Raw genomic sequence first — 27,166 nt, 5'->3', positions numbered from 1 at the left:
TCGATCATTGCGGGCAGCCTTTAATTCTTATGTACTAGTCTGCCTATCGAAAATCAGGTTTACTCGAGTACATTTCGGTTAGGTCAAACAATTAAGTAGATTGAAGAAAAAAATAACCAGCAATCTAGTCTCCAGTTATCAATAAGTAGTAACCAAAAAAAGTGAAAAAAATTATACTTTACTGTCGAGTCCTACCACACATGTCTAGTATCGACACCCCTTGTACCAGACCGCCAAGCCACCAAGACCCAACTAAAGTATACCACACGACTTCTACCTTAGGTTATGTTGACAGACCTACACCGGTAGCATTTCAGTTTTTCTATTCATGGTTCGACAAATTTCCTCTATTGTATGGTTTTCAGTCCTTGGTTTTAGTGTTCGTTCCTTTGCCACAAAAAGTCCTCCACTTGAAGCACCCAAACCTCAACTAATTTAATAATATGCAGAATTTTAATTACATTTTAAATTAATTTTCACTTCTAAACACAGGAAAACTAATATTTTTTTTCTAGGTTTTAGGTACAGATTGTGTGTTTAACAAGTCGATGAAAGAATCAATAGCTCCATTTAGCATTTTTTTTGCAATATGAAGACAGACCCAGCGAGAGATTTTTTTTCAGTTTGTCTAAGTAACTTTGTAAGTAGCCAACTATTTTTAGGAGGATAGAAACTTTCAATTTAAACATCTTTGTAAAATATAGAAATTTATTAAGTAAAATTAAGTGAGGTTCTAGGCATAAATTCTAGGCATATACAAAGTTTGGGTGTGGAATTTTCGTCACGTGGCCGATATCAGCTGCTATGCCCGTCATCTCTTCCAGCATATTGAGGAAGACAGACAGCTGCAGTGACCACATTAGCGACTCTTCCACCATCATAAGAATCACCATCTGTAACACCCAAGAAGCCAATGGTTATATTTACAGTAACTACAACTTTTCAAAGGAGCACTACTACGAAAAGAACCAGTGACGATATGAACTCCAGATTCCTCTACTGCCAGGTTAGTCACTCATTATCCTCACAACGTTAACCGGTTCGTCTAATACTAAGTCATTCATCAGGTCAAACTTCACCATATTGGAAACCTGGCAACATAAATTACAAATATTTTGCGAGAACAAAATGGTGGTAGATGTTGAGCCCGGTACCTCAGTGAATAGCTCGACGACGCCTTCCTCCAGATTCTTCGTCACCCGACCCAGATCCTTCCTCCATTCCATGGGTATGTCGTCGCCTTCGGGAACCTTCTAGGTCACTTGCCCCAGATCCTTCCTCCATTCCATGGGTATGTCGTCGCCTTCGGGAACCTTCCAGGTCACCTAACCCAGATCCTTCCTCCGTTCCATGGGTATGTCGTCGCCTGCGAGAACCTTCCAGGTCACCTGACCCAGATCCTTCCTCCATTCCATGGGTATGTCGTCGCCTGCGGGAACCTTCCAGGTCACCTGACCCAGATCCTTCCTCCGTTCCATGGGTATGTCGTCGCCTGCGAGAACCTTCCAGGTCACCTAACCCAGATCCTTCCTCCGTTCCATGGGTATGTCGTCGCCTGCGGGAACCTTCCAGGTCACCTGACCCAGATCCTTCCTCCATTCCATGGGTATGTCGTCGCCTTCGGAACCTTCCAGGTCACCTGACCCAGATCCTTCCTCCATTCCATGGGTGTGTCGTCGCCTTCGGGAACCTTCTAGGTCACCTGACCCAGATCCTTCCTCCATTCCATCAGTATGTCGTCGCCTGCGGTGATCTACGTCACCTGACCCTTCCTCCATTCCATCAGTATGTCGTCGCCTTCGGGAACCTTCTAGGTCACCTGACCCAATCCTTCCTCCATTCCATCAGTATGTCGTCGCCTTCGGTGATCTACGTCACCTGATCCTTCCTCCATTCCATCAGTATGTCGTCGCCTTCGGGAACCTTCTAAGTCACCTGACCCAGATCCTTCCTCCATTCCATCAGTATGGCGTCGCCTGCGGGAACTTGCGGCATTACCATCTGAATTATCATCCACTTCACTTCCATCCATCATTGTCTGGTTACTGTCGGAAGGTGCTGAACGTTCCCACCTGGACGGTAGCTCGTGATGCTTCTTAAGGTCACTGGAGTACCCCGAGCCTGTGTCCATATCATCTTCACTCCCCGATCCATCCAGAGTTTCGTCATCAAGCGACTCTGCCTGTAAATGTAAATGTCGTTTTCGTCGAGGTAAAACCGAAAGCAAATGTCTCCCCCCAGGAAGCGTTTCAGTGTCGTCGTAATCCATTATTTTATTATCCTCATACTCTTCATCAACGTATTCATCTTCGGAGTCAACTGGATAATCAAAGGTGCCTGTATCTCCCTCCATCCCCGAACCGTCGTCTTCATCTGCCTGCGCTTCTGTAGTGGTCCCTGGCTGCTGCTCCGCATCATAATCACGCATAGAAAGACCTGGCCCCCCATAATGTGTAGGTTGCCGCTTACGATACTCGGATACACATTTTAGAAGTGCATCTTCCTCATCTAAATATTCTTCCATGTCCGAATCTTCCTCCTCACCCATCATATCTTGCTCGTACATGTTCCCCATACCAGGTTGTTCTCTGAGCGGCTGGACGAGGAGAGGATGACCATACTTATCTAACACCACACGTCCATCCCCGTCAATGATTAGAAATATGCCATCATCCATCTCATGGATTGCCACCCCGACCGAATTCTCGAGTTTCATGACTAGTCCTTCATTCATTATTTTCGGTTCATTGCCAAGGTTGTCCGTTAACTTCACTGCCATATCGTTCATATCCACTAATTTCACTGCATTACCATCCCCGTCGATAATGACCATCTCTTCGTCTGGTGAAGGTGGAGCGCGGGTCATATCCTTCGTTGTAACTATATTGCCATACTCATCAGTGACCACGTTCCCATCTCCATCCAACACGATATCGGCATCCACTTTATTCGCATCCACAACACTGATGAGAGACAGTGCACTCGCCTGGATATTTTCTGTTGCTAGGTAGTCGAGCATGAAGGTCACCCCATCACTGTTGACCACTATTAATGGGGCTTCTTCGTCAACGGTTATAATTTTACCTTGTGCCGTTATGTGGTATGCGGTTCTAGTTTCTTGGGTGTACGTCTGTTTATGCACCATCAGGTTCGGTACAAGGGAGTATGCGACTGTCCCTCTGAACGCAAATTCTGTAGACGAACTAAACTCGGCCAGGACTTTCATCCCCACATCGTTTAACAGAAGCGTGGGACCTAAACCAAGTTGTACCAGCGTTAACGTGTTGTCATTGGCATCCATTACAACATCGCCATTTTCGTCTTTCACTACGTAAACATCATCCTCTTCAGACAGGTGTACGGTCGCTGTAGGCGTGGGGGATTTAGGCGTCGGGTATTCAGTGTCGGGAGAGTCTGTAACACCTGCAGTGCCAGAGACTACCGCCATCGGGTCCCGAACTACCATAACCACCATGTCGCCTTCACCCACTGCCACGGGTTCATCCTTATCATCCACCACAACATGCACCGGTTCTCCATTATCCCGTAGGATGACCCGCATTCCTCTAGTAGACTTTTTATAACCGTAGGATTTCTTAGATTCGTACTTCACTTCGTCCACGGTCCTAGGATATCTGCCGCCAACAGCAGTCTTGCAGACGTAGTTCTTCAGGCAGGCGTCATAGCAGCATTTATCAGATTCTACACAATCGTAGTCTGTCTTGCACAACTGGAAGTGAAAATCATGATAAAATTAAAGATTCGTGTTCATTTAGTATCCATACAATAGACAAGAACTATAGTACCAACGAAGTTTAAGGGTCATTTATCTTCAAGAATATGTCCACAATGACCTACAAAGGTCCAACATGACTAGAGGAAGTCCCATAGATTAAAAAAAAAACCCGGAAATTTAAGAACTATTCATGACCCACAGTAGTTAAATGTGTTCCAATTAAAGCAACAACTTATTCAGTCCGCTCTTAATATAATATATGCTACAGGACCTCGGTGACTAAAAAATTCATCTACCTGATCTGATCTAACGACAGATTGCCACCTGCTAAAGTATTCACCGACCTGGATTTGAGCAACACTTAAACAAAAGGTTGATTACAAAAACTAAAGTTAATCTTCCTTTAAAATGAATTACCGAAGTTAATCGTATATTAAACATGAAATTACATCTATATAATATTTGTTGGTCTTGGGAGGCAGAAAAGAGAGATTCACGTCTATGTATCCATGAAGCTAATGCTGGAGACAAGAGAAACTTCCTATAATAACAACCAAAAAACTCTAGGAACACAGTACTTACCGAGAGGTGTGGGAACTTTGACCTGGCTCCTGGACAGAAGGCGCGTGACGGCGGACACTCTCCTCTGTGAGTCTGGAACTCTTCTGGCAAGGAAGAAAGAGCCATCAAGACCTACTTCAACTATCCCCGGCGTTATTTGGTGGCTACTTGACAACTTGCCTATTAGATCTTTAATAAAATCAGCTTCAGTGAATAACCACTGATATACAAGATACTTCAATGACAAACCAAAATAAAAACTAGTTACCTCGAGCGGTGTTTGTAATCAGAGTGGCGGATACGGCGCTGGGAGAGACTGTGGTAGAGAGAGTGCCTACTACAGTTTCAGTAACAGCTGCGCCCAGTGCCTGTAGGTTCAACAACAGCGGAGTGGCAGTGATGGTGACCCGCGTCTCCAAGGTAGATGTGGCAGCAGCTAAGGAATCCTGGGCGGAGGCAGTTTGCGTGCCGCCGGTGAAGTGAACCGGCGCTTGTGACACCTCGGCAGCCCGGCAGCAGTAGAAGAGAGATTGACCATAGTGCTGTGACTGACAGTAATGTAAACAAGAGTACCTGTAACAAAAGCCTGCATTAAAAACACATTCATAACCAAAGTAACGTAAAAGAATCCGATTTATATATTACTATACAGTCGCCAACAACCGCCTTGTCCCGCTCCTCGAACCTATCAAGAGTCAGACTTGTGAACCCGAAGCAATAGTCACATGAATTCTTCTGCCCAAGACTGCTTCGGGTTCACGAGTCAATCTTGGAGGTTTATGGAGCAGCAGAAGGCAACACGACATTTGTTGACAACTGTACACAACGAGAATCTCAGAACGCCAAAGTGGAAAAGCAAGGGTGTACACAACAAAATAAAAAGTATATTACTTAATGGATGAACAAACTTCCTTCATTAATGCAAGTTAACAGAAATTTGTTCTTCCTACCGTTCCTTTCAACTTGTCTAGTTAAATTAAGATTTTCATCCTACTGTACTGCAGGACTTTAATATAGACCGAAAGGTTCCTTATTTAAGCAAATACAGAGTTTATACTGTATATAGGCAAAAACCACCACCTCGGATCTTAATAAACCCACGAAACTTATGTTACTGTTCTCGGTAGTCATATTTTGAGTCTAGACCATAAATGTTGGCTATTAATATTTTTTCAAACTAACCCACAAGATAATTTAAATACTCACTTGTACTCTGGTCTGGGGAAGTCGGCCACAACAGCGCCTGCTACCACCAGCCATAGTACCACCACCAGCACCACCTGCACCATAAATATCACAATCCATCAATTAAAGACACCAATGGAGTGGATTGAAGGGTGGATTACAGCATTATCCAATTAACAAGGCTTTGAAGTTAATGTAAATCCTAAATAAAATAAAAATATTCAGATAAAAGACATCGTTCGAACTAAATGAAACTCTACTACGGAAAGTCCGGTAGGTCAGATCCACGTCATGGCCAAAATGAAGTTATCAAATTCTCGCTTCACTTCTCACGAAGGCCAAAGACAAGTTGTTCAGTGGCCAAGTTAAATACGAACGAAACAAACGATTACGGTATCCAAGACCCCCATACTTGGGCTGCATCCATTGACACGTTATAGTTACAACTTTCCAGGTCAGAGCTAACCAAACCTACCGAACGTATATTAATCAACCAAACTTAAATACAAGTGAATATATTTCTACCCGAGCGTTGGTAAATAAGGTAGTTTTAGTCCGTTTCATCCAACTGTCAATGAATCAATATGGAGTCACCGGGAGACGGTGCCGACGAAAGATTCTAATTCAAGACAAGAAAATCAATTTAAAAGACTTCCTCTACTGATACTGAATATACTACCAGTCGAGGAAGGTTTTTCCTTCAACGACGGTTTTTAGTTCCAGTTACGGCTTATTTGAGAACAGTCCGGTATTATTACCAATAAGAAGATCAAAAATAATTTGTCAACGTAACATAATATCACTATTCTGGCCAATGTATGAAACATTCTCCTATTACTTCCATATCCCCTCAAGAGAATTTACAAGATAAAACAGCAATGGAGGAGAATTAGTACAAGTCTAACAAAATTTAATGTCTGCAGAGAAGGAAATGACATTTTAACGTGGATTAGGCTAGCCAGCGAGTAACATGGGTTATGAATAAGAGGATTAATAAGGGTTTTTGTTGATAAAAATTTGGTAGTGCTTGAAGAGTGGTCCGCCCTAAGCTGCAACTTTAATGTTTTTCATAGAATGTAAGAGCTTTCTCACCTATGAAATATACCCAAAACGCAAGAGGAATGAGCGAGTGAACATACAACCTACAGATATACCAGAGAGAATAAACTGCATTCAATAAACTACATTCAGTAGTTTAAGAGCAATTCATCTTTAATTCCCATCAATATTGTATTACGAGTGTGAGCAGGTCAGTATGAACACAAATGTAAAGTACGGCCCTTACATCTGATCTTTACCCAAAACGAAGTCACTTACCCTTGTAGCCATTGCTAACCGTGGTGGTTCAGGTGTAGTAGAAATAAACAGCGTCCACTTGTTCTTCAGACTATCACCTTCACGGCTCACACTAGTCAACACCCCAACACCGATGGAGGAACGTCGCCAACTGACACTCCAGTCAAGCTCAGCAATCCACATCGACTACCACACTCGATTTACCTGAGGCCGAACGAGTTGATAAACCATTTTTCACCAATCAAGAATGAGTTTGTTAGGATCTTAGTTCTCATTGGTTGTAGAGTCTCGGAATCACACGTTCCATTGCTTCACCCGGTAAACAGGTGAAGGTATCGTCTATGAGCTAGTCGGTAGTTTGTAAAATAATTAGTAATTATGGGAATTTAGCGCCATGGAGGAGTTTGAGGTGGGTGGAAGTTTCCTAAAGGGATGATAGAGGAATAGAATAAGTCTTACATATACCTCACGTTAAGTAGCATCGATACAGGTAATTTAACGAGTTACAATGACCACCACCTACACAGTACAGGTGAGGTAAAGTAAGGTATCAGGTCACATTATGAGAATATATCAGATCATTATTTAGGGTTATATTAGGTAAGGCATTAATGATGATGTAATTATTTAATGATTAATATAACCTGTGTGTTGAGTCGTATATCAGGTACAATAATTACTGTACCTGGTGCTTTCCACTGTACACCTGACGTCCTTACTTACTGCCGCCTCCTGCTTTAAGATAACTGTAGATACTTTTCTTACCCAGTACTCTACAATACACTAACCTAACCTAACCTAACCTAACCTAACCCTTAACCTACACTTACTAAAGAGACCGTCACAGGCAGAAGCTTCGGGTCTGTTCTAAACATTTAAAATTGCCTTCTTCATCAATCTTGAAAACTAAGGAAAAAAATGTTAGGAAGCCATTATTCATATTAACGATGTTTTCTCAGTCACCACCGTCCAACAGCTTTAAAAACACCACATATTGTTTTGTTTCTTTTAAGTGATATAAGCAACGTGGGTAATTAACAAGAGTGGAGGTGTGTGTGGGTGTGAGAAGGGTGAAATAAACGGTGGGAGGAGGAGGAGGAGGAGGAGCATTCGGGAAACAATATATGGGAGAAAAAAAGATCGAATATGCTGGACTGTGAGGGGAAGTAGTACAATGTGTGGGTGTATGACAGATAATGAATTCTCGTGTACTTCTATGTAATCAATGAACGAGGGTGTAATCATACTACACTTTGAGGATGATGATGATAGTCTGAACATCTCACTTCCTATAAGAACATTCAGAAAGGATATTGTGTAGAATAAGTTGCAATATATATATTTTTTCCACGAATATTTTAATAAGTATATGAAGGACGCTTGTTTCTATCGGGTCAGGCTGCTCCTCACCGTATTGTTTCAACGAGGAAAATATTGAATCCACTCACGAGACAGGTGTGAGGGAGGTAAGTGGAGGTTATTGCCACTTACATTGTTATTGGTCTCGGCCTCTCCAGACCGTATTGTTCTCCTGACGCAACTACCAGGTTATTGCTGGCTATATTGTAAAGATTAGTCAAGGGAAGGAGTTAAAGAAAGAGAGAGAGAGAAAGAGGGGGGTGGTCCTTGATGGGATGACCTTCCATTGTTATTGAGAATCTCTGATCTACAATTTAACTGTCTCGTGTGGAGGAGGTTCAGAGTTTAGTCAACGCGCTGCTGGGTGCCTGCGGATGACGTGGCACTGCTCTGGTAGTGCGACTGTAAAGCCTGAGGACCTACGAAAGAGAGGATATGACCTAAACATCTCCTTGGCAAACCAGAGATGCGGAAACCATTGTAATAATACTAACACGACCGAACAATTTAATGAAAAGAGCTTTGTCATGAAAGCTGCGGTGGACACGAGAGGGCAATGTGTATAGCCTGGGGCTGACGCACAAGTGTGGAGGTGTTTATGGTACAGCTGCTGAGAGTCTTGGAACCGCAGTTACTGAGTTGACAATCGACATTTAATAGTACCATTAGAGATGTCATGAACGGACAGAATCCTTTAAAGTGTTCCATTTATGTCGAGTTATGTAAATCTTGTCCTGTAGTTATGAGCTACATATTTAACTTATCACCCTTAACATCCCACTCATCCATCACTCCAGCTCCCCCACTCATCCATCACTCCACTACCCCACTCACCCACCACTCCACCACCCCACTCACCCACCACTCCACTACCCCACTCACCCACCACTCCACTACCCCGCTCATCCACCACTCCACCACTGCACCACCCCACCACCCACCACCCCACTGCCACCCACCACTCCACTACCCCGCTCATCCACCACTCCACCCATCCATCACTCCACTACCCCACTCACCCACCACTCCACCACCCCCACTCACCCACCCACTCTACCCCGCTCATCCACCACCCACTACCCCCGCTCATCCACCACTCCACCACCCCCACCCCCACAACTGCACCACCCCACTCACCCACCACTCCACCACCCCATTCACCCACCACCCCACTCACCCACCACTCCACCTCACCCACCACCCAGTACCTCCATCCACCACTCCACCACTGCAACCACCCCACCACCCACCACACCCACCACCCCACTCACCCACCACCCCACTCCCCACCACTCCCACCACACCCCACTCACCCACCACCCACCACCCCACTCCCCACCACACTCACCCACTCACCCCACCATCCACCTTCACCCACCACCCCACTCACCCACCACTCCTCCACTGCACCACCCCACTCACCCACCACCCCACTCACCCACCACTCCACCACCCCACTCACCCACCACTCCACCACCTCACTCCACCATCGCCTCACTCAGCAGTTAAAAACAACACACTTGAGTCAATTAAGTTCTGCCTCCTCCGGCATCTCGACCTCACTCAACCATCTCCTCGAGAGGTAAAAATTATCACCTAATTAGACACCTCTACGGAACTCTAATCTTATCGCTGACAAAACTTTAGGGCATAATAAAGTGGGTTAAGACGTGGGGGCAGAAAACTACTTAATGAAAATCACAGAGCGACTTAAGGGGAGATGAAAAATATTCTTAAGGGTTATGTAATTGAGAAAGTCCTCAGGGTGTGTGAGAAAGAGAGTGGGAAAGGGAGAGGAAAGTATTTTAAGGGGAGGGAAAAGGGAGAGAGGATGTGAGGCTGGGTGCTAAGGGAGAGTGTCTGTGGCCAGTGTTCCTCACTTGTTATACATATATGTGATGAACTTCCTCTGCTGACGGTAGATGTTACTGATCATAAACAAGGTTGGTCATGGTGGTGACGGCTACAGTGGGGTGACTGTCACATCCTCTAGCTGTGGCTACTTGAGCAACATCAGCAACAGCACATGTAACAGATGTTCCCTTCATCAATGTTTCTTATCTAATATTAAACTCATTTGGTCAACACGTGTGGGTTTATAGATCATAAAGACGTGTTTATGTAAACAGCCAGAGACGGGCTCCGCAGCCTCTCTTGTTATAATATGTTTACGTAACACTTCCCTGCCTCTGACCCCGGCGGCGACCACACCAAGACCTAGAGGAGAATGTGTACCAAGACAAACCCTGAGTCGTGGTATTGAGAGCTGCTGCTGCTGAATCACCAAGACAAGTAATGCTGTATTTCATCCCCTAGACTTCTCTTCAGTAGAGAATCAATAAAACTGCACGACTCAGCTTCTGCAGAGTGAGTAATGTATCCTCTGGTGCTCACAGCTGATGGTGGCAGTGGCCGTTCTTTACAACCTTGTATTTTAGGCGTGACAAAACCTCAGCAAAGAAAATTGAGTGATGATCATGACCTGTGATAGTCATATGTGGTTCATCTAACTAATACTCTCTGGTGATAATCATACGTGGTGTAACTGGCCCACTGGTATGAGACATGAATGATCCCACAGCCTCATACGCAAACACTAGAACGAGCGCTAACTGGTAAATTGAGGAAGGTTTGTACATGCGCCACCTGGTTCATTGGTGAGAACTAATTGGACGTGTCAGCTAATTGGTTGGCCGAGTCTGTGATGAAAAGCAAATTTTCTGGCCGCTGCACCCTGCGATATGGGCCGGACACATCGCCCAACCGAGTGTGTTTCTCTCTTTGTAAAAAAATACTTTATTCTATTTATATGTATGATTCGATTTACACATTATCTTTGTTTCGGTGTGGGAGAGGCAGGGGTCGTAGGGGTGGCAGGGGTGGCAGGGGAGGCAGGGGTGGCAGGGGAGGTAGGGGTGGTTAGGACACAGTGAGGGAAGCAGCGGGGAGGGCGGCGGCAGGATAGAGAGCTAGATGGGTGTAGCAGTACTATAGAACCAACAGGATATACTCAATTTTTATATCTTCTAACATGGCGTAACTTTATCTTAATCATCATGAAGGATACGACAAATTTATCACTTTATAAAATATCAAGAGTACTATCGAGGGTAATATCGAAGAGGGAACAGCGTCACTGTCAGAGTTAATATCTCAAAGACCTTGAAAGATCCAGCGATAATGTCTGCTTTTAAAACTCTTTCTCGTTGCATGTTGCTCATCTTTATATGATAATAGAAACCACTCTGGGGCCAGTTACCTCTCTGACTCTTCACTTCAATGACTTTGTTTGAAAATCTCGTATAATATTTTGATTGTTGAGAATATTATCTTTTTTTTCTTCTCTTACACTGTTCTCAGTATTCAGACAACGTTGATATGCGGCATATAATCACGATAAATAGGAATAATGGCGAAATGGCGATAATTTGTGTATATTTTAGAAATTTCAACCTGATTTATATATAGGAATAGTCTATGGATAGTGATTATGTAATCTAAGCTAACCTAACCTAACCTTTCCTCACCTAACCTTTCCTTACCTAACCTAATCTAACCTAACCAAATTTACCTAATGGTGTAGCTCCTTGCGTACACCTGTGTGGCAGTACTCACAGGTGTAGCTGGTGGCAGTACAGTACTCATAGGTGAAGCTGGTGACAGTAGGCCTGTTTATCTTCCGCTGATCCAAGTTTTAGTATAAAATAAATAATGAAAGTAAAAAAATAAAAAAAATGCAACAGTTTTAATGGTTGTTGTCACGAGAACAAATGTGCTAAAGCTGGAACACGCTAATGGTATCTACATTTCAATTTGATTTTAACGCAAATGTCGCTACAACAAATTGTCCAGTGTATTTTCAACTTTGTTACGAAAAACATAAACAATAGCCAGAGAAACATAGACTGAACAATTGTCCGATAGTTTTTGTATCGAGTTTTCGTCATTGCTAGTTATTTTGAGTCTGCCTTAAATAGCAATTTTCATAAGTCTATTTATCATGTAAAACTATATATGAACATTATATATAAACTTTGATAGATAGATAAATAGATATATAGATAGATAAATAGATAGATAGATAGATAGTAAAGATGAGAGTCAACCACAACCAAAATAAAAATCAAAGAGACAAAATCATAGCTGGGATTTCTCTCTATAATTCTCCACAATGCATCGCCGCCATACCATACATAACCTCCAATATTAAATTCCTCAACCAATTGCTGGATGAATGGCCCGGCTGAGAGAAGCTTTGAGAGATACGGATTCTGAGTCGAGAGATGCTGTGATAATGAGATAATTTTTCTCATGGTACTAAATATTTTCCTGTTTTTCTTCTGTTTGGTTTATTTTTCATCAGATTATTATTATTGTTATTATTATTATTATTATTATTATTATTATTATTATTATTATTATTATTATTTCGGTAACTATTATTGTGAATGTTTGTCGCGAAATAACACGTACTGGGAGGGGGGAGGGAGGGATAGTGGGAGGGGAAGAAGGAAGGGAGAAGGAGAGAAGAAAGGCGGGCGGAAGAGAGGAGAAGAGGAAGTGAGAAAGGTATAGAGGGAAGGAAAGAAGGAGGAAAATAAGGAGGGAGGAGGGAGGAAGGAAGTGAGAAAGAAAGACAGAGAGGGAAGGAGAGAGGAAGGGAAGAGAGGTGGGGGGGGGAGACCGCAAACTGACACCAATAAGCAGCAAGAAGATTTCGGCAAAGTTGGTTAACTCTTCGGTGTAAGTTCCATAATTGGGGTCATTAGTGCAGCAATTATAATGTTTTCAAAGTAATAACAGGATGGTAATGTTCTCCTTACTGCTAGGAATGTATAATGAGGTAAAAAAAAAAATAAGTAAACATATGAGCCAAAAAAAAATAAGTAGAAAAAATACGGTCACTTATTATGTCAATTGTTGGTATAATTATTATTTGAGGAACTGATGTGAGATTAAACAACTTTGCTTTACATTCGTGTAGTAGTGAGTACAAGAGGGAGTGTGATGAAATGAGTGGATTCAGGTTAACTCTACGTGTATATTTTATCTCTGTACTGTAAGTTTAGTTCCTGCTTGGATGTATGTGCTTACTGTATACTCTTACAAGCTCTCATACCTGTGTATATACGTGTGCTTGTATAGTAGTGACTCTCCTTCAGGTAATGTGCGTGATTATTGCATTGGAAACTCTTTCAACTTCCACATATTCAATACCTGTACTTTACATTGCCATTAGGTTAGGTTAGGTTAGGTAAATAAGGTGTATATTTTTTCCTTTCATAATCCCCACCAACAAGATTTTCCACTCTTTAACTTTCCCTCACACCCTTCCTCACACTCGCCAACACACTCACCAACACACTCACCAACGCACTCACCAACACACTTTATTATATAAATATTACCACAAAATTATATCAAATATCTACACATGATTTAATCCTCTATTATACATTTTCTTTTCCAGATTCCTCCAGATGTCTCCAGATTCCTCAGTTCTCTCACACACTGTCTCGTGGTCTTGTATAGTGTGAGCTGGTGAACTATACATCAGGTAGGAGGCAAAATTATCCTTGTAAGTAAAGACAGCAGCTGGGTGATGGATTAGTTAAGACAGCAGCTGGGTGACGCATTACCTTCAGGTGTGTGTGTTTACATCACCTGTGGTCGACAATTTGGGTTATTACTTATCATTTTCTTAAGATTAATGGTGACATATGTTGTACAGTTAATAATCTTATATAGTTTGGTGAAGATAATAAATGGTGATACAGTGAAATATTTCTTTTAACGGACTATATAGAGGTGAAAGTCCGTTATTTGGAGGGTCCGTTAGATATGAAACCTCCATCTAGCGAATTATATTAAGATAAAAGTCCTTTATATAGAATGTTTTCTCTTGGTAAAAGTGACATAATTTATTCATACTCAACATAATGAATAACCAACCCGCACCTTATCCATTACTATTGACCTCACGCGACCTGTTCCACCTACTGAGTGACCCCGGAAGTGAGGGCAGGCCGCAGGGGGTCTTCATTAAATGTCAGGTTAGGTCAGGTTAAGTGTGACGGTCATAAGTGTGATACATGTGAAGTTACCGTGGTAAAGTGACATTAATCAGAGGGTTAGTGAATTCGCACAGGTAGTTAGGGGTCAATGTTGATTTAGCGAGAGGTTATAACTACCAAGGGTTTTAATATTTCTTGGTGAATATAACCGTAATAACACAAGTACTATAACATTTACACTCATATTTATCACAAAAAATAATAAAACCGATTAATATTTACTAACGTGTGTAGTCAAGTAGCTCACACGAGTATCGCACTATATGTTGGTTGGCTGTGTCCTGGTATAAAAATAATTAGGTTTCAATTACTTTCATTAAAATGTTAAATAGTGTGTGTGTGTGGGGTGGGGGTTATGTGTGTGTGTGTGTGTGTGTGTGTGTGTGTGAGGCTGGTCCACTGCCTCTCTCATCATGGTACAGCTGCCTAACACTTAACACCATTAACCTGTGACGCCCTGTACACCACCTGTGACGCCCTGTACACTACCTGTGACGCTCTGTACACCACCTGTGACGCTCTGTACACCACCTGTGATGCACTGTACACCATCTGTGACGCTCTGTACACCACCTGTGACGCCCTGTACACCACCTGTGACGCCCTGTACTCCACCTGTGACGCACTGTACACCACCTGTGACGCACTGTACACCACTTATGACGCACTGTACACCACCTGTGACGCAATGTACACCACCTGTAACGCACTGTACACCACCTACACCACCTGTGACGCCCTGTACACCACCTGTGACGCCCTGTACACCACCTGTGACGCTCTGTACACCACCTGTGACGCTCTGTACACCACCTGTGACACCCTGTACACCACCTGTGACGCCCTGTACACCACCTGTGACGCCCTGTACACCACCTGTGACGCCATGTACACCACCTGTGACGCCCTGTACACCACCTGTGACGCCCTGTACTCCACCTGTGACTACAACTTTGAAAATATTCTTGTACCATCTTGCTGTATATGTTCACGATCCAATACACGTCGTAGATAACTAAAGAAAAAAAACACAATCATTCTTCAAGAGCTAAAGAACTGTTTTGTATAGACTTCCTCGTATGAATCTTCGCTACATATACCGACCAGCATCACTGTACGTCTTAAATCCCCCTAATCCCCCTCTCATGTGTAATCCCTATGGGAGATTTACACTAAAGAACAGGTGTGACCAGTCGAAGATAGGCATAGAACCTGATATCCCTTGTGAGTTGAGTCCCACAACTTGTCTATCAAAGAGGTTTTTTTCTATAGTCTGAAGTTGGTATTTTGTGTAGCCAGACTGAGCCTTCCATTTGAGTCATGTGTTTAGTCTATTTTTCATTATAAAACATTAAGGTTTCACCTGTAATATCAGATTAATCGTTCAGTATACTCAATATATATATATATATATATATATATATATTACACACACACACATACTTGTCTAACATTTTCCACAGCACCTCATACAGATAATAATTTCTCCCACATAATATCCCACAAAACTATGGCGGTATTGGCCAGAGCTGCTCACATATCAACCTAATTTTACTCATTTTGTGAAGCATTAACAAACCCGGGAGGTGAAAACATTGTGACGGGGCGGGAACCCCAAAAAATAACTAATTAATGTTGAGGTAATGGTAATTAATTATAGTAAAAACAACATCGTAATAGTGTGGTCGAGTCCATCGTGAACATTGTCCCGCTCGTTACTCTGTTGTTATCTCCGGGTTGGTATCACTAATGGCGATACTGTGTTACTGGTGGACGATAACTGACTAACAAACCTTATATTTTATCCACTACGAGGGAGGTCCATGACTCGCAGCCCACAGAGTGAGGCATCAGTCAGCCTTCAGGAGGAATGAGGTATTGTCATCAACATTGTATCTCTAACTGAACTGTCTAATGGGATAAAAATAAATAGAGGAGATATTTATGGTAATTTACCGTTTGTGATTTATACTTAATAACAATACCGGTGTAGAATAATTAATAGAGAAATGATAAACAAATACGAGTGAAAATAAATCAACAAGAGTGATATCAGAGTGTTACTTAGACGTTTCTGAGTAAGGATGAAAATATATGGAGAATTGTCGTTCAGTTTCTGGTCGTTTACTTATCGTCCCACGCCAATCATTACCAGAGATGAATTTATATATTACAATAAGTATATAACCTGTAAAAAGAGAAAATAATAGTCATGATGATATATATATTCGAGTGGATATTTATATAGTTGAAATATATTAGTCTACATCAGCTTTATACATCACTGTTGCTCACCTGTACACGAGGGTCAGAGAGCGAGGGGTAAAAACAAATTTTAACTATGTTTAACTTCACACAAAAACACATCAGCTGAAATATTTAAATAAAACATATGACCTAAATATTGAGAGCGAGGCTTAATTGTATTTAATATGTTATTTTTATTTGCATGGTTTTTGTTGAGGTTTTTTTAATCATTCTCGGATGATTGGGAATTGCCAGGACTTACCGATAGCTTTATACATTGAGGTCATGATGATTACTGTAGCTCTAGGATGATAGTTCAATCTGTTTTAGGCTTTATAAACAAAACAGCCTCTAGTTATGTGTTTCTTTCTGTCTGTCTTTCTTAAAACAACAAGAAAATACTCTGACAGGTAACGTAGTATAGAAAACCTTAGATATTTTCAAAGTAGATAAGTAGCTACGTAGACTAAGTTAAGGTTGTGAGGGTAACAGTAGCATGGTGTGTAGCTCCTGTTCAATGTTCCTCTGCCACCCTCCGTCACGCTGTCTCGACCTGTATAGTTCTTCTTATGGCCTAATAAAACAAAGTGACGGGACCAGTAATTTCATCCTCATTCTCCACCCTCGCCCGGTACGTGTTCAGGGTCCAAAACGCTTAATATCCGTCAAACATCTGTGCCTGTTAGTCGTCCAGGTCTCATCCGCTGCCCTATACTACATCTGACCATTTATAATTCGTAGTCTGACCATCACAACCCCCCCCCCCCATCCCGTGAGCTGTTAACAACGGGGTTAGGAGAGTCACCTACTTGAGTCACCTGTACGTCAAACACGCCACAACCTCACCTACTTCACTTAAACTCCACACACTCGTCACCAAACTTCTGACGACGGGTTCCCTACACAGATGACTCCCTGTTATGATGTTAGGGTTTGAGTGATGATGTAGGTAAGATAATATATGAAGGCAATGAGTAAAATGAAAACTCACATCCTCGTTATAAAGTTAATTCCATACCTGAGTTGTCTTGTATACCGTCGTGCCCCGCATGACAACAGAGGTGAAGCTGCAGGTCTCCGCCGGTGAAGAGTCATTCCACCTTTCATGGCCAGAGTGGTGGTAGTGGCGGCCATAATACGCTATAGCAGACTTTAGATACTGCTTATGTTGTTTGTGGCGCCAATAACAGGCTATACCAGCGTCTTGCTATTGTTATTGGCAGCGATAACACGCTATACGCACGTGCCTCTGTCTGTGTTGTGCTGCAGGAGGAGAGAGCAGCTGCAGGGTGAGAAAGAGTTAGGAGAGGGCAGCTGCAGGGTGAGAAAGAGTTAGGAGAGAGCAGCTGCAGGGTGAGGGAGAGAGAGGAGAGGACAGCTACAGGAGGAGAGAGGAGAAGGCATCTGAAGGGTGAGAGAGACAGACAGAGGAGAGGGCACCAGTAGGGTGAGAGAGAAAGAGAGAGGAACGAACGGCAGCAGGGTGAGGGAGAGGAGAGGGCAGCAGCAGCAGCAGGGTAGGTGAAGAGCCCGAAATGTATTAATAAATTCATAAGCATCAAACATCAAAGTAAATTATATATCCTTTTATTTATTTAATTTCTAGTGATTGACAGAATATCAGATCCACCATAAATAATCCCCCCCCCCCACTCCCATAAAATATGTCAAACATCAGGCGTGATATTAGATAAATTAGTTAAATGCAATACACAACAAACACCTCTACATAATAATCATGTTTACTATAGTTGTGGTCGAAAATCTGTGGCGGCCCTTTTGACTCGCCATTCACTTAACACTCGCCTTCACAATCGCCAGAGACACTCAACAACAGTAAAGAGAATAAGTTTTTGCATTCCTGAAGCTGTAACCAAGTATTTAAGGCACAAAACCCTGTGAGATCTATGTCAGTGTGTCCCATAGTACTAAACGCCCGACATCACCCGCCTGGAGCCTCTCAACTCTGGTACATATCGTGTATCATTTTGTAATAACAAGACAGTTGTTGAGGGTCTAGTGAAGCTCCCCACGGTGTCATTTAATCCACGACCGTAATGGATTCTCGTGATTGTTGTGATCAGGTTGGGTAGTCACAGCAAATAGCCTACTTTTTTGTATTTAATTTGTATTTTCTTCGTTAAAAAGATATTCCGAATCCAATTTAATATGTAAAATAATACTAAAAAATATATCTTATTTATATTTCAAACTATAAGAATTTCATAACTTGTGGGTTTTACTTCTTTGGTTTGTCAGTGTTTAGGAAGATGCAGTGAGGCTCTGGCAATCTCCTGTAGCTCTGGGAAGATAACAATGAGCTACACCAGAGCAGGAGGAGGGGAAGGAAGAGGAGGAGAAGGAGGAGGAGGGAGGAGGAGGAGGAGGAGGCTATGACCTATGAGACACACAGGTGATGATGATCCGTGAACACCTACCGCCTCTCTGACATACTTACAACAATACACACCAAAAGCAACGTCAATATACACCTGATTCTTTCATCTCAATTATAATGTCATAGTTATTTGACTCGTGTACATAAAAGAACTGAAGTAAACAAGATAGGAGGTTACAGAAGACGTACAAATACATGGTATAAAGTTAATGGTGCTGTCCTCTGGTGGCGGATGTTGGTACTTACATCACTGACGTCAAACTTGTAAACATCAGTATTGTATATTTATTGTCACACTGGATAATTACGTGTTATATTGACGAGAAGTTTTTAGCAATGGTACGTATGATAACAACTTCAAATGTGGTTGTAATGGTTGTTGGCTCCAGTGATAGGTTGTTGTATTGTGTTATGTTGTGTTATTTACGGGTTTAGATATATTAGATGACTTGAGATTTATGATCGGGAAACTCCTGAGGAAATGGATCTTCTGACCTCGCTGGAAACCCAATATGTGTGTGTGTGTTCACCAGATATGTTTGTTGACTATTCTGTGGTGACCTAAGGGGTATTTAATTAATTCCATCACTCAGGTAATGTAATATAATTAGTTGACGTGAAAGTGCTGGGTTTGTTTACCTGTGATATAACATTGTCTCCGTCGATAAGGAGGTGACATACTAATACATTGGTTACCTGTCTAATATTTAATGTCTCAGGTAACTAGTTTATGTGTCGCGTTCATTCAGTGTTTTTATCAAGGTAAGGAGGGAGTCAAATACGGTAATTCCCCAAGGTAGATTTTACTCTAAATATGAGGCTATTTTGCTTCATTTATTGGTAGCGTGAAGTCAATTATTCACTTTATATCATTAATAAGCTTCTAATTTACCAAAACATGTAAACACTCCTATGTCATATAACATATAAACACAGGCAAACGATAAATTCTGTCATCTAGTTTAAGAAGTTTACGTCAGGCTGTCTATATATTTCCGTGTACAGAGATAGAACACAGATGTCTCACAGTGGGACACATGACGATAAGAGAGAGAGGTCTAGTTACTTGTGGTCCTTCAGTTCTGTTACTAATATACAGTCACCCAAAACAGTCCTGTCGCCTTTCACCCTAAACCATGAACCCCGAGATTCAGACTCTTGAATCCGAAGTATTTATGGACAGAATAAATTGTCAGTGTCTACTGCTTCGGGTTCACGAGTCTGAATCTCGGGGTTCGTGGTTCAGGATGAGAGGCGACGGGACTTTTTTGGGTGACTGTACTTGACTCAGAGGTTGGGGTGAGGCTTGGTGTTGAGGGAGGTGTTAGATTAATAATAATAATAATAATAATATTAATAACAAAATAATAATAATAATAATAATAACACGACAAAATAGGTACTTCATTGAACATTGGCTCGACCAGTTGTACTCAGAACCAAAGCTGGTCGCTCCAACGTGCTGCTATGACGCCTAGTGTTGATGGCGGCTCAAACCTTGTTATATCTCACACACACACACACACACACACACACACACGTTTATCTAATAGCAATAAATACTAATTACAGTGTTATATTCCTGTCACCATCACCACCATTGTTTATGATAATTTTCCACGTTTACGGGGGTTAGGGTATAAGCGCATACAAGATAGTTCTTTATTCACTATCGCTGTTATGACTGTGGACCGATGTGGTGATATAATGTTGTAGGTCTAAGTTGCCAGGCGGGAGTCGTCGTGTTGACAGGTTGGCTGACTCAGTATTGTCCCAAAACATGACAACATTACGACCCACCAAACGAGGCTGTTACTGGGGTTCATGATCGTGATTTTCTTGTCACACACAATTACAAACTGCCACACATCCTGGCTTATGGTGTCGTATATGACCGAGTGGACACTAACTGCTGGCCAGGTCCACAAGATCCGCCGTTATAAACAAGTTTGTTGACCAAAGCGTTGACGAGGCTAATGTGTTCGACTAAGTTACAAATAATATATATATATATATATATATATATATATATATATATATATATATATATATATATACAGTATACCCTCCTAGGGGCGTCCCCTGCTCAGCTGGCAGTGGCAATAGTGTGGGCTGTTCCAGGTAAACTTTTGGTGTTTTCATTTTTTCATCAAGCTGTACAATAGAGAAAGGAGAACGTAAACAACTGTGGTTCCAACACAATAGACGGAGGACAAAGATAACTTATATAAGGAACAATATTTATTTCCCTCTACTCTTTCTCTGAAAACTTGAACAAAGCTGGTGTATCGTGTGGGCTGGTGTGGGCTGGTGTACTCTCGGCCTGGTGTGGGCTGGTGTGGGCTGGATACCTCTAATAGACCTGAAGGCGGGTCTCAGAGGACTTTCAATAAACAAGAAGGCAGCGTGACCGACACTGCACTCGACTGCCTTCACTTCTTAGACTGTGAGGTTAGGAGTAATGAATTCTCTTACGCCTACAATATTCTACAGGCAAAATATACACTAAGACAAGAGGTGAATAAAGAACAACACTTTTTCCTCAATTTACCGCTGACCAAATCGACCAGTCCTCGTGCACACACAAACACCTGACTGACTGACTGACTGAGAGACGGAGGCAAAAGAAAGTCAAGATAGAATGAGACAAAGAGAAGGAAAAAACCCTGAATAAAAGAGAACTTACTGAGAGATCTCCTTTGACACAGTGGTAATTAAGAGGAATTTCTTCATCTTCACTTGGGAGATTAATCCCAAAATCGCGGTTGAAATTCACTTTTTTTTACGAGCCTTAAGAAGAAGACTCGCAGCTGCTACCAGTGAGGCGACAACTTTAATTCAGGATAAGTGTTGAATACAACCAAGAACTTTATATTATCATACATCTTTATCAATTTATCATCTATATATATATATATATATATATATATATATATATATATATATATATATATATATATATATATATATATATATATATATTTATTTATTTATATATATATATATATATATATATATATATATATATACTGTATATACAATAAGTATATAAGGTTAGTGAAACAGCACACGTGGAACAGCTGCGTCCTACATAACATATCAACAAACTGTGGTCAACTCTTCATGTTTTCGTATAAAGTTTAAAACCAGAGAGAGAACAGTTACTAAAATACTCGGTCCCATTTTCATGATTTTACTACATGTTTGTTCATCTTTTATGAGACCGGAAGTGTACAGAAACTCACTATGTTTGTTGATCATCAAATAATGTGAGAATTAATAAACTAAAACACCAGCTCAGGCACACGACACTTACTGAGGAAGGAGGACGAACACAAACAAGCTTTAAATATAACTCATTACACCACAGCTTCAATGACAAATACAAACATAGAACTAAAACACAAATTCCTTAACAAAGCTTAATGTTTGTACAGGATTAAAACATTTAAAATTGTGTAACAGAAGAGTGTTTTGTTTTTGTTTTCTCCCCAGGTCAGGAGGAGAGAGAATATATAGCACACAGTATAAGGCTACATCTCCCCTTGACGATCTGGAGCACCTTCAGGAGAAATACAAATAGTCTTATTGTGAGAGGAAAAAAACAAAGAGAGAGCCTGAGGAAGGAGGGATAAGGACTCCTGGGAGGTTGATGATGCGGAAGTGTTGTGTGGGAGCCTCAGAGACCCAGGGGTGGGGGGAAGGTGTTGGCGTGACGCAGGGAAAAATTTTTTGGGGATGGTGTTAAATGTTTGAGGGAGGAGCAGTGAAGGAGAGAAGGTGTGAGGGAGAAGATGCCTTGGTGAAGGAGGAAGCATAGAATGGTCTCATCTCATCAGTTCTTATTAAAGTCTTGGGATTACACACACACACACACACACACACACACACAGACAGCCATCCATCACACCCACACATACCTACACACCTACACACCACCTACACATACCTACACCACACACACACACACACTTACACATCTACACACACCTACACACACCTACACACACCTACCCACCTACACACCTTCACTCTCTGGGCTCATCAAAAAATAAACCGATTACTAACAAAAAGCTTATGAACTTTTCTCATTAAATATTTTTTCCTCGAGGATTTTATCAATGTGAAAGTAACAGGAAAGTTGAAGGCGAAGTTTGAGGGTCCATCGGCTTGTTCATCCACCTTACACCTGATCTACTGAGCCTTATTGATGATACATACACCCACCTGTCTCGTCTATCACAAAAATATGTTTCCATGTATCTCTGTGACTTATTGTTTATGTATCCTACCTTTCAGTGTTTTTTTTTATGCTTGTGTCAAATACGTATCAAAACATTCTTCGTAGTATTGTGTTTTAAGGAGTAATGATGAACTTTTCCTGGTTGGGTTAGGTTAGGTTGGGTTAGGTTAGGTTATCTAAATACAGGGATAAACAGTTTCTGGGTCATTTAACATCTTTTAAAAGTTTATGATGGACTTCTTACTGGTCATTTATTCGTCTTGTAGAGAGTCTGGCCTGAGGTGCTAAGTCGCCTGCGAGACTTGGCCAAGATTAATCGTGTGTGGCGGTGAACAGCGTCGAACTGAGGTGTGTTGTTGTGGTGATTAATGACACCAGAACCCGCCCGTATTTTTCCGACTGAGAAAACTTGGCTGTGTGAGGGTTCAAGATGTCTCGTTAATAGTGGTGCCTAAGACTGTGTTAATGTTGCAGTTGTCTCACGCGCTCACAGTCGCTTTCCTCACTATTATACCAAGAAAGAGGAAGAGATAAAACAAGACATTGTAAATAACGAAAGGGGGGGGGGGAGGATCCTCTCTTTCCTTCAGTGTTTAAAATTTTTTGGTTCGAATATTTCACGAGTCATTTATCTGTTGATTGATGACTTTTCACTCAAAGAAAACTTCCCCATATCTTTTTTTTAAGGAACTTCTTTTCTCAGGAATTTGTGGCACTACGAGAAAAAAAAAAGGTTTATTTTCGACTTAAGTTTGAGGTCATTTTAAGTATTACTAAACGTGTAATATAACTCAATGGGGGAATTTGATGACGGACACAGGCAGGTAAATGTAAGAACAGAAGTATTAATATAAGGTGAATTATTCTTACTCATTAAAGAACACGAAAATTAAGTATACTCAGAGACTCATAGTTGTTAATGATGGTAAATGCTATACCTTACACCCACACACGCTACCTTACACCCACACACGCTACCTTACACCCACACACTCTACCTCACACCCACACACTCTACCTTGCACCCACACACTCTACCTTACACCCACACTCTCTACCTTATAGTCTAGGCAGCATTAGTCTTCAGGTCAAATAAGCTGGGATGTCTAATCTTCAAGTATATGTGTGTGTGTGTGTGTGTGTGTGTGTGTGTGTGTGTGTGTGTGTGTGCGTGTATCGCGCATGTGTGTACTCTTTCATGATGTTGTTGTGTACATTACTAAAAAAAATAATATTAATAACGGTTAAAAATTGCTAAAAAAAAACGAGTATTTTACACGCTGAAATAATTTAGTTCGCTAACGACATATAACGAAATTTTTACCGGACACAAAATCATTTTATGTAGTGACAAATTTATTAATATACCGGCACCAATTAACTTAGGCGATATAAATAATACTGATGCAATAATTCTTAACTCATTTAAAAGGGGAGAGAGAGAGACACGCAGAGATAAATAAACAATGAGAGTGATAAAAAGAGAGAGAGAGAGAGAGAGAGAGAGAGAGAGAGAACGTGTTTCGGTCATAACAGTTCATAACATCAGGATTGAATTATACTAAGTCTGGGGCCTAATGGGACCATTTACTCCACCAGCGAGACATCTGTCAAAATTTACATAGCCATTATTTCCTCTTTCTCGTAACATCTCCCTCTCTCTCTCTCTCTCTCTCTCTCTCTCTCTCTCTCCCTCCCTTCCTCTCTCTCTCCCTCCTTCCCTCACAGTCAAAGCTCACCCAATCTTCATCCCTCAGGCCTAACTGTTCATATTGACGCTTCATTTTACATAATTTACTTTAAGTGGCCAATAAAAATCTCCTCTCATTCCCCTCGTACTGTTTCCTGTCCTCAATAATTTATCGTTCATCATTTTGCATTTAAGAGCAATTACCTTCATCTTCTATTTTATTCCTTTTTGTTCTTTAATAATTTACCAAAGTTATTTCCCTCAAATGTTTTAAGTTACTGTTTTATCTCCTCAAAATATCATAATTTATGACATTTGCCTTTTTATTTGTTATACTCACAGTAAACACAACACGTTATTCTTTTTACCAACACGTGTAATGGTAGACCGTCATTAATTACAGTGAGCCTTTATTATTATCTCAGTCCCACCAGGTAGAACATAGTGTCGCACCTGAAGCAGTGTACGCGGGGCGGCCTTCACACGGGGGACGGGACCACTACTCTGAGTCTTCCTGTGTATAGGTTTTAATTGCCTCACCTAACGCAGTGTGAATGTTTGTTGAGCTTCATATCACCCAAAAGCGAGATTTAAAAAAATATCTACCTGAAATATTTATCTTCGTTGATGTGATAATAAAAACCAGCTGTGTAAAAAGGTAAGAACAGAGTAGAAGAGTATCTGCATCAATTGTTTACCTGGCAGGTGACCTCTGACCTCTACGTTGTTAATACTCCTGATGGCAGGCGTCAGTACCAGCCAGCTTAAATGTGTTTACTCTTAATGTTGTTATATTTTCACTTCGTTTATGATTCATTGTTGAAATATAGTGTTTATTGATTTTTTTATATTAGGAATTAAGTTTGGTCTATACTTATTTATTACACATAACAAATACGTCATTCCAGATTATCAAAACCAGACTTGTTACAGTGACCTCTCGATATCACTCACCTAGATACACGAGATGAATAATTGCACATATACAGTATACCGAATATGACCCCGACCTCTTTATGAAACACCATTACCTGAGCTCCTCTCCCACCTGTGCTGTTGCTGTACACATCCTCCGCGCTGTTGTTCGCCTATCCTGCTCTGAGTCTCCAAGGGGGAAAAAGTTATAACCAATTCCTCCATTCAATGACTTCCTTTATAAGAGCTCCGGCCCCTTGAGATTTCTGTGTACACTTTGTTTCTTTGTGTGTGTGTGTGTGTGTGTGTGTGTGTGTGTGTGTGTGTGTGTGTGTGTGTGTGTGTGCAGATACAAAAACAAAAACAACCACAAGAACTATCACAGGTACAAAACACAATACAGAATACAGGTAAGTTTACAGACACAGGTACAGACACAGGTACAAACACAGACACAGGTACAAACACAGGTACAGACACAGGTACAAACACAGGTACAAACACAGGTACAGACACAGGTACAGACACAGGTACAGACACAGGTCCAGACACAGACAGACACCGGTACAAACACAGGTACAGACACAGGTCCAGACACAGGTACACACAGGTACAAACACAGTTACACACAGGTACAGACACAGGTACAAACACAGATACAGACACCGGTACAAACACAGGTACAGACACAGGTCCAGACACAGGTACAAACACAGGTACAAACACAGATACAGACACCGGTACAAACACAGGTACAGACACAGGTCCAGACACAGGTACAAACACAGGTCCAGACACAGGTACAGACACAGGTATAAACACAGGTACAAACACAGGTACAAACACAGGTACAGACACAGGTACAGACACAGGTACAGACACAGGTACAGACACAGGTCCAAACACAGGTACAAACACAGGTACAGACACAGGTATAAATCCTTTTCCACGTGTTGTATATCTCTAATGTTGACGGAAGAATTACTATATTGATGTGGTGTGTTGTGAGTACTGAGCAACTTGTGTATTGTGTAAACTTTCCTCGCTGTGTATTGTGTATGAAGTCAATGGAGTGAGGTGAGGGACTGTTTGTGTGGGTTGAGGCTAAAGTGTTCATTATGGAAAGGTTTATTTTGTGCTATTGTGTGTGTGTGTGTGTGTGTGTGTGTGTGTGTGTCCCTCTGTGTTACCCCTCTGCATGTTTCCTCCCGTGCAGTAAGACCAAAAGGAAAAGGAGGGAGGCAGGAGGATAAATAGAGTTCACCTGGTAGAAGCCTCACACCACCTCACTGACGGGGAAATAGAGAAGAAATACAAAAGAACACAATAAATGAAGGAAGTAAAAGAGAATTAATAAGAGAGAACACTATGATATATGCCGCATGATTGAAGAAGAGGAGACATAAACACACAATGATGAGACAGAAATAATGCAGAGATAATGACGAGTTACACGACAAGG

At 41.5% G+C, this 27,166-nt stretch overlaps 1 protein-coding gene across 2 annotated transcripts; it reads right to left on the bottom strand.

The window, feature by feature from the left end:
- Positions 1 to 694: 694 nt before the first annotated feature.
- Positions 695 to 6,916, bottom strand: LOC121872154. 2 transcript variants are annotated; one of them, XR_006090046.1, is made up of 6 exons: positions 6,800 to 6,916; positions 5,504 to 5,577; positions 4,566 to 4,870; positions 4,319 to 4,401; positions 1,155 to 3,730; positions 695 to 893 (listed from the first exon to the last, which is right to left on the bottom strand). XR_006090046.1 is itself a non-coding variant. In XM_042374834.1 (5 exons), the coding sequence occupies exons 1-5, from the start codon at positions 6,809 to 6,811 to the stop codon at positions 1,811 to 1,813; spliced, it is 2,394 nt and encodes a 797-aa protein (XP_042230768.1). In that variant the 5' UTR covers positions 6,812 to 6,916; the 3' UTR covers positions 695 to 1,810. The 2 variants fall into 2 exon arrangements, 1 of the variants encoding a protein (XP_042230768.1); XM_042374834.1 differs by having other exon boundaries at positions 695 to 3,730.
- Between the last annotated feature and the right edge of the window lie 20,250 nt (positions 6,917 to 27,166).

This window comes from Homarus americanus, unplaced genomic scaffold (assembly GCF_018991925.1).
Source record: "Homarus americanus isolate GMGI-L3 unplaced genomic scaffold, GMGI_Hamer_2.0 scaffold22069, whole genome shotgun sequence".
NCBI classification, from domain to species: Eukaryota; Metazoa; Arthropoda; class Malacostraca; order Decapoda; family Nephropidae; genus Homarus; species Homarus americanus.
Note: the sequence above shows the minus strand (reverse complement) of the source record. Positions and strands in the feature narration are given on the sequence as shown.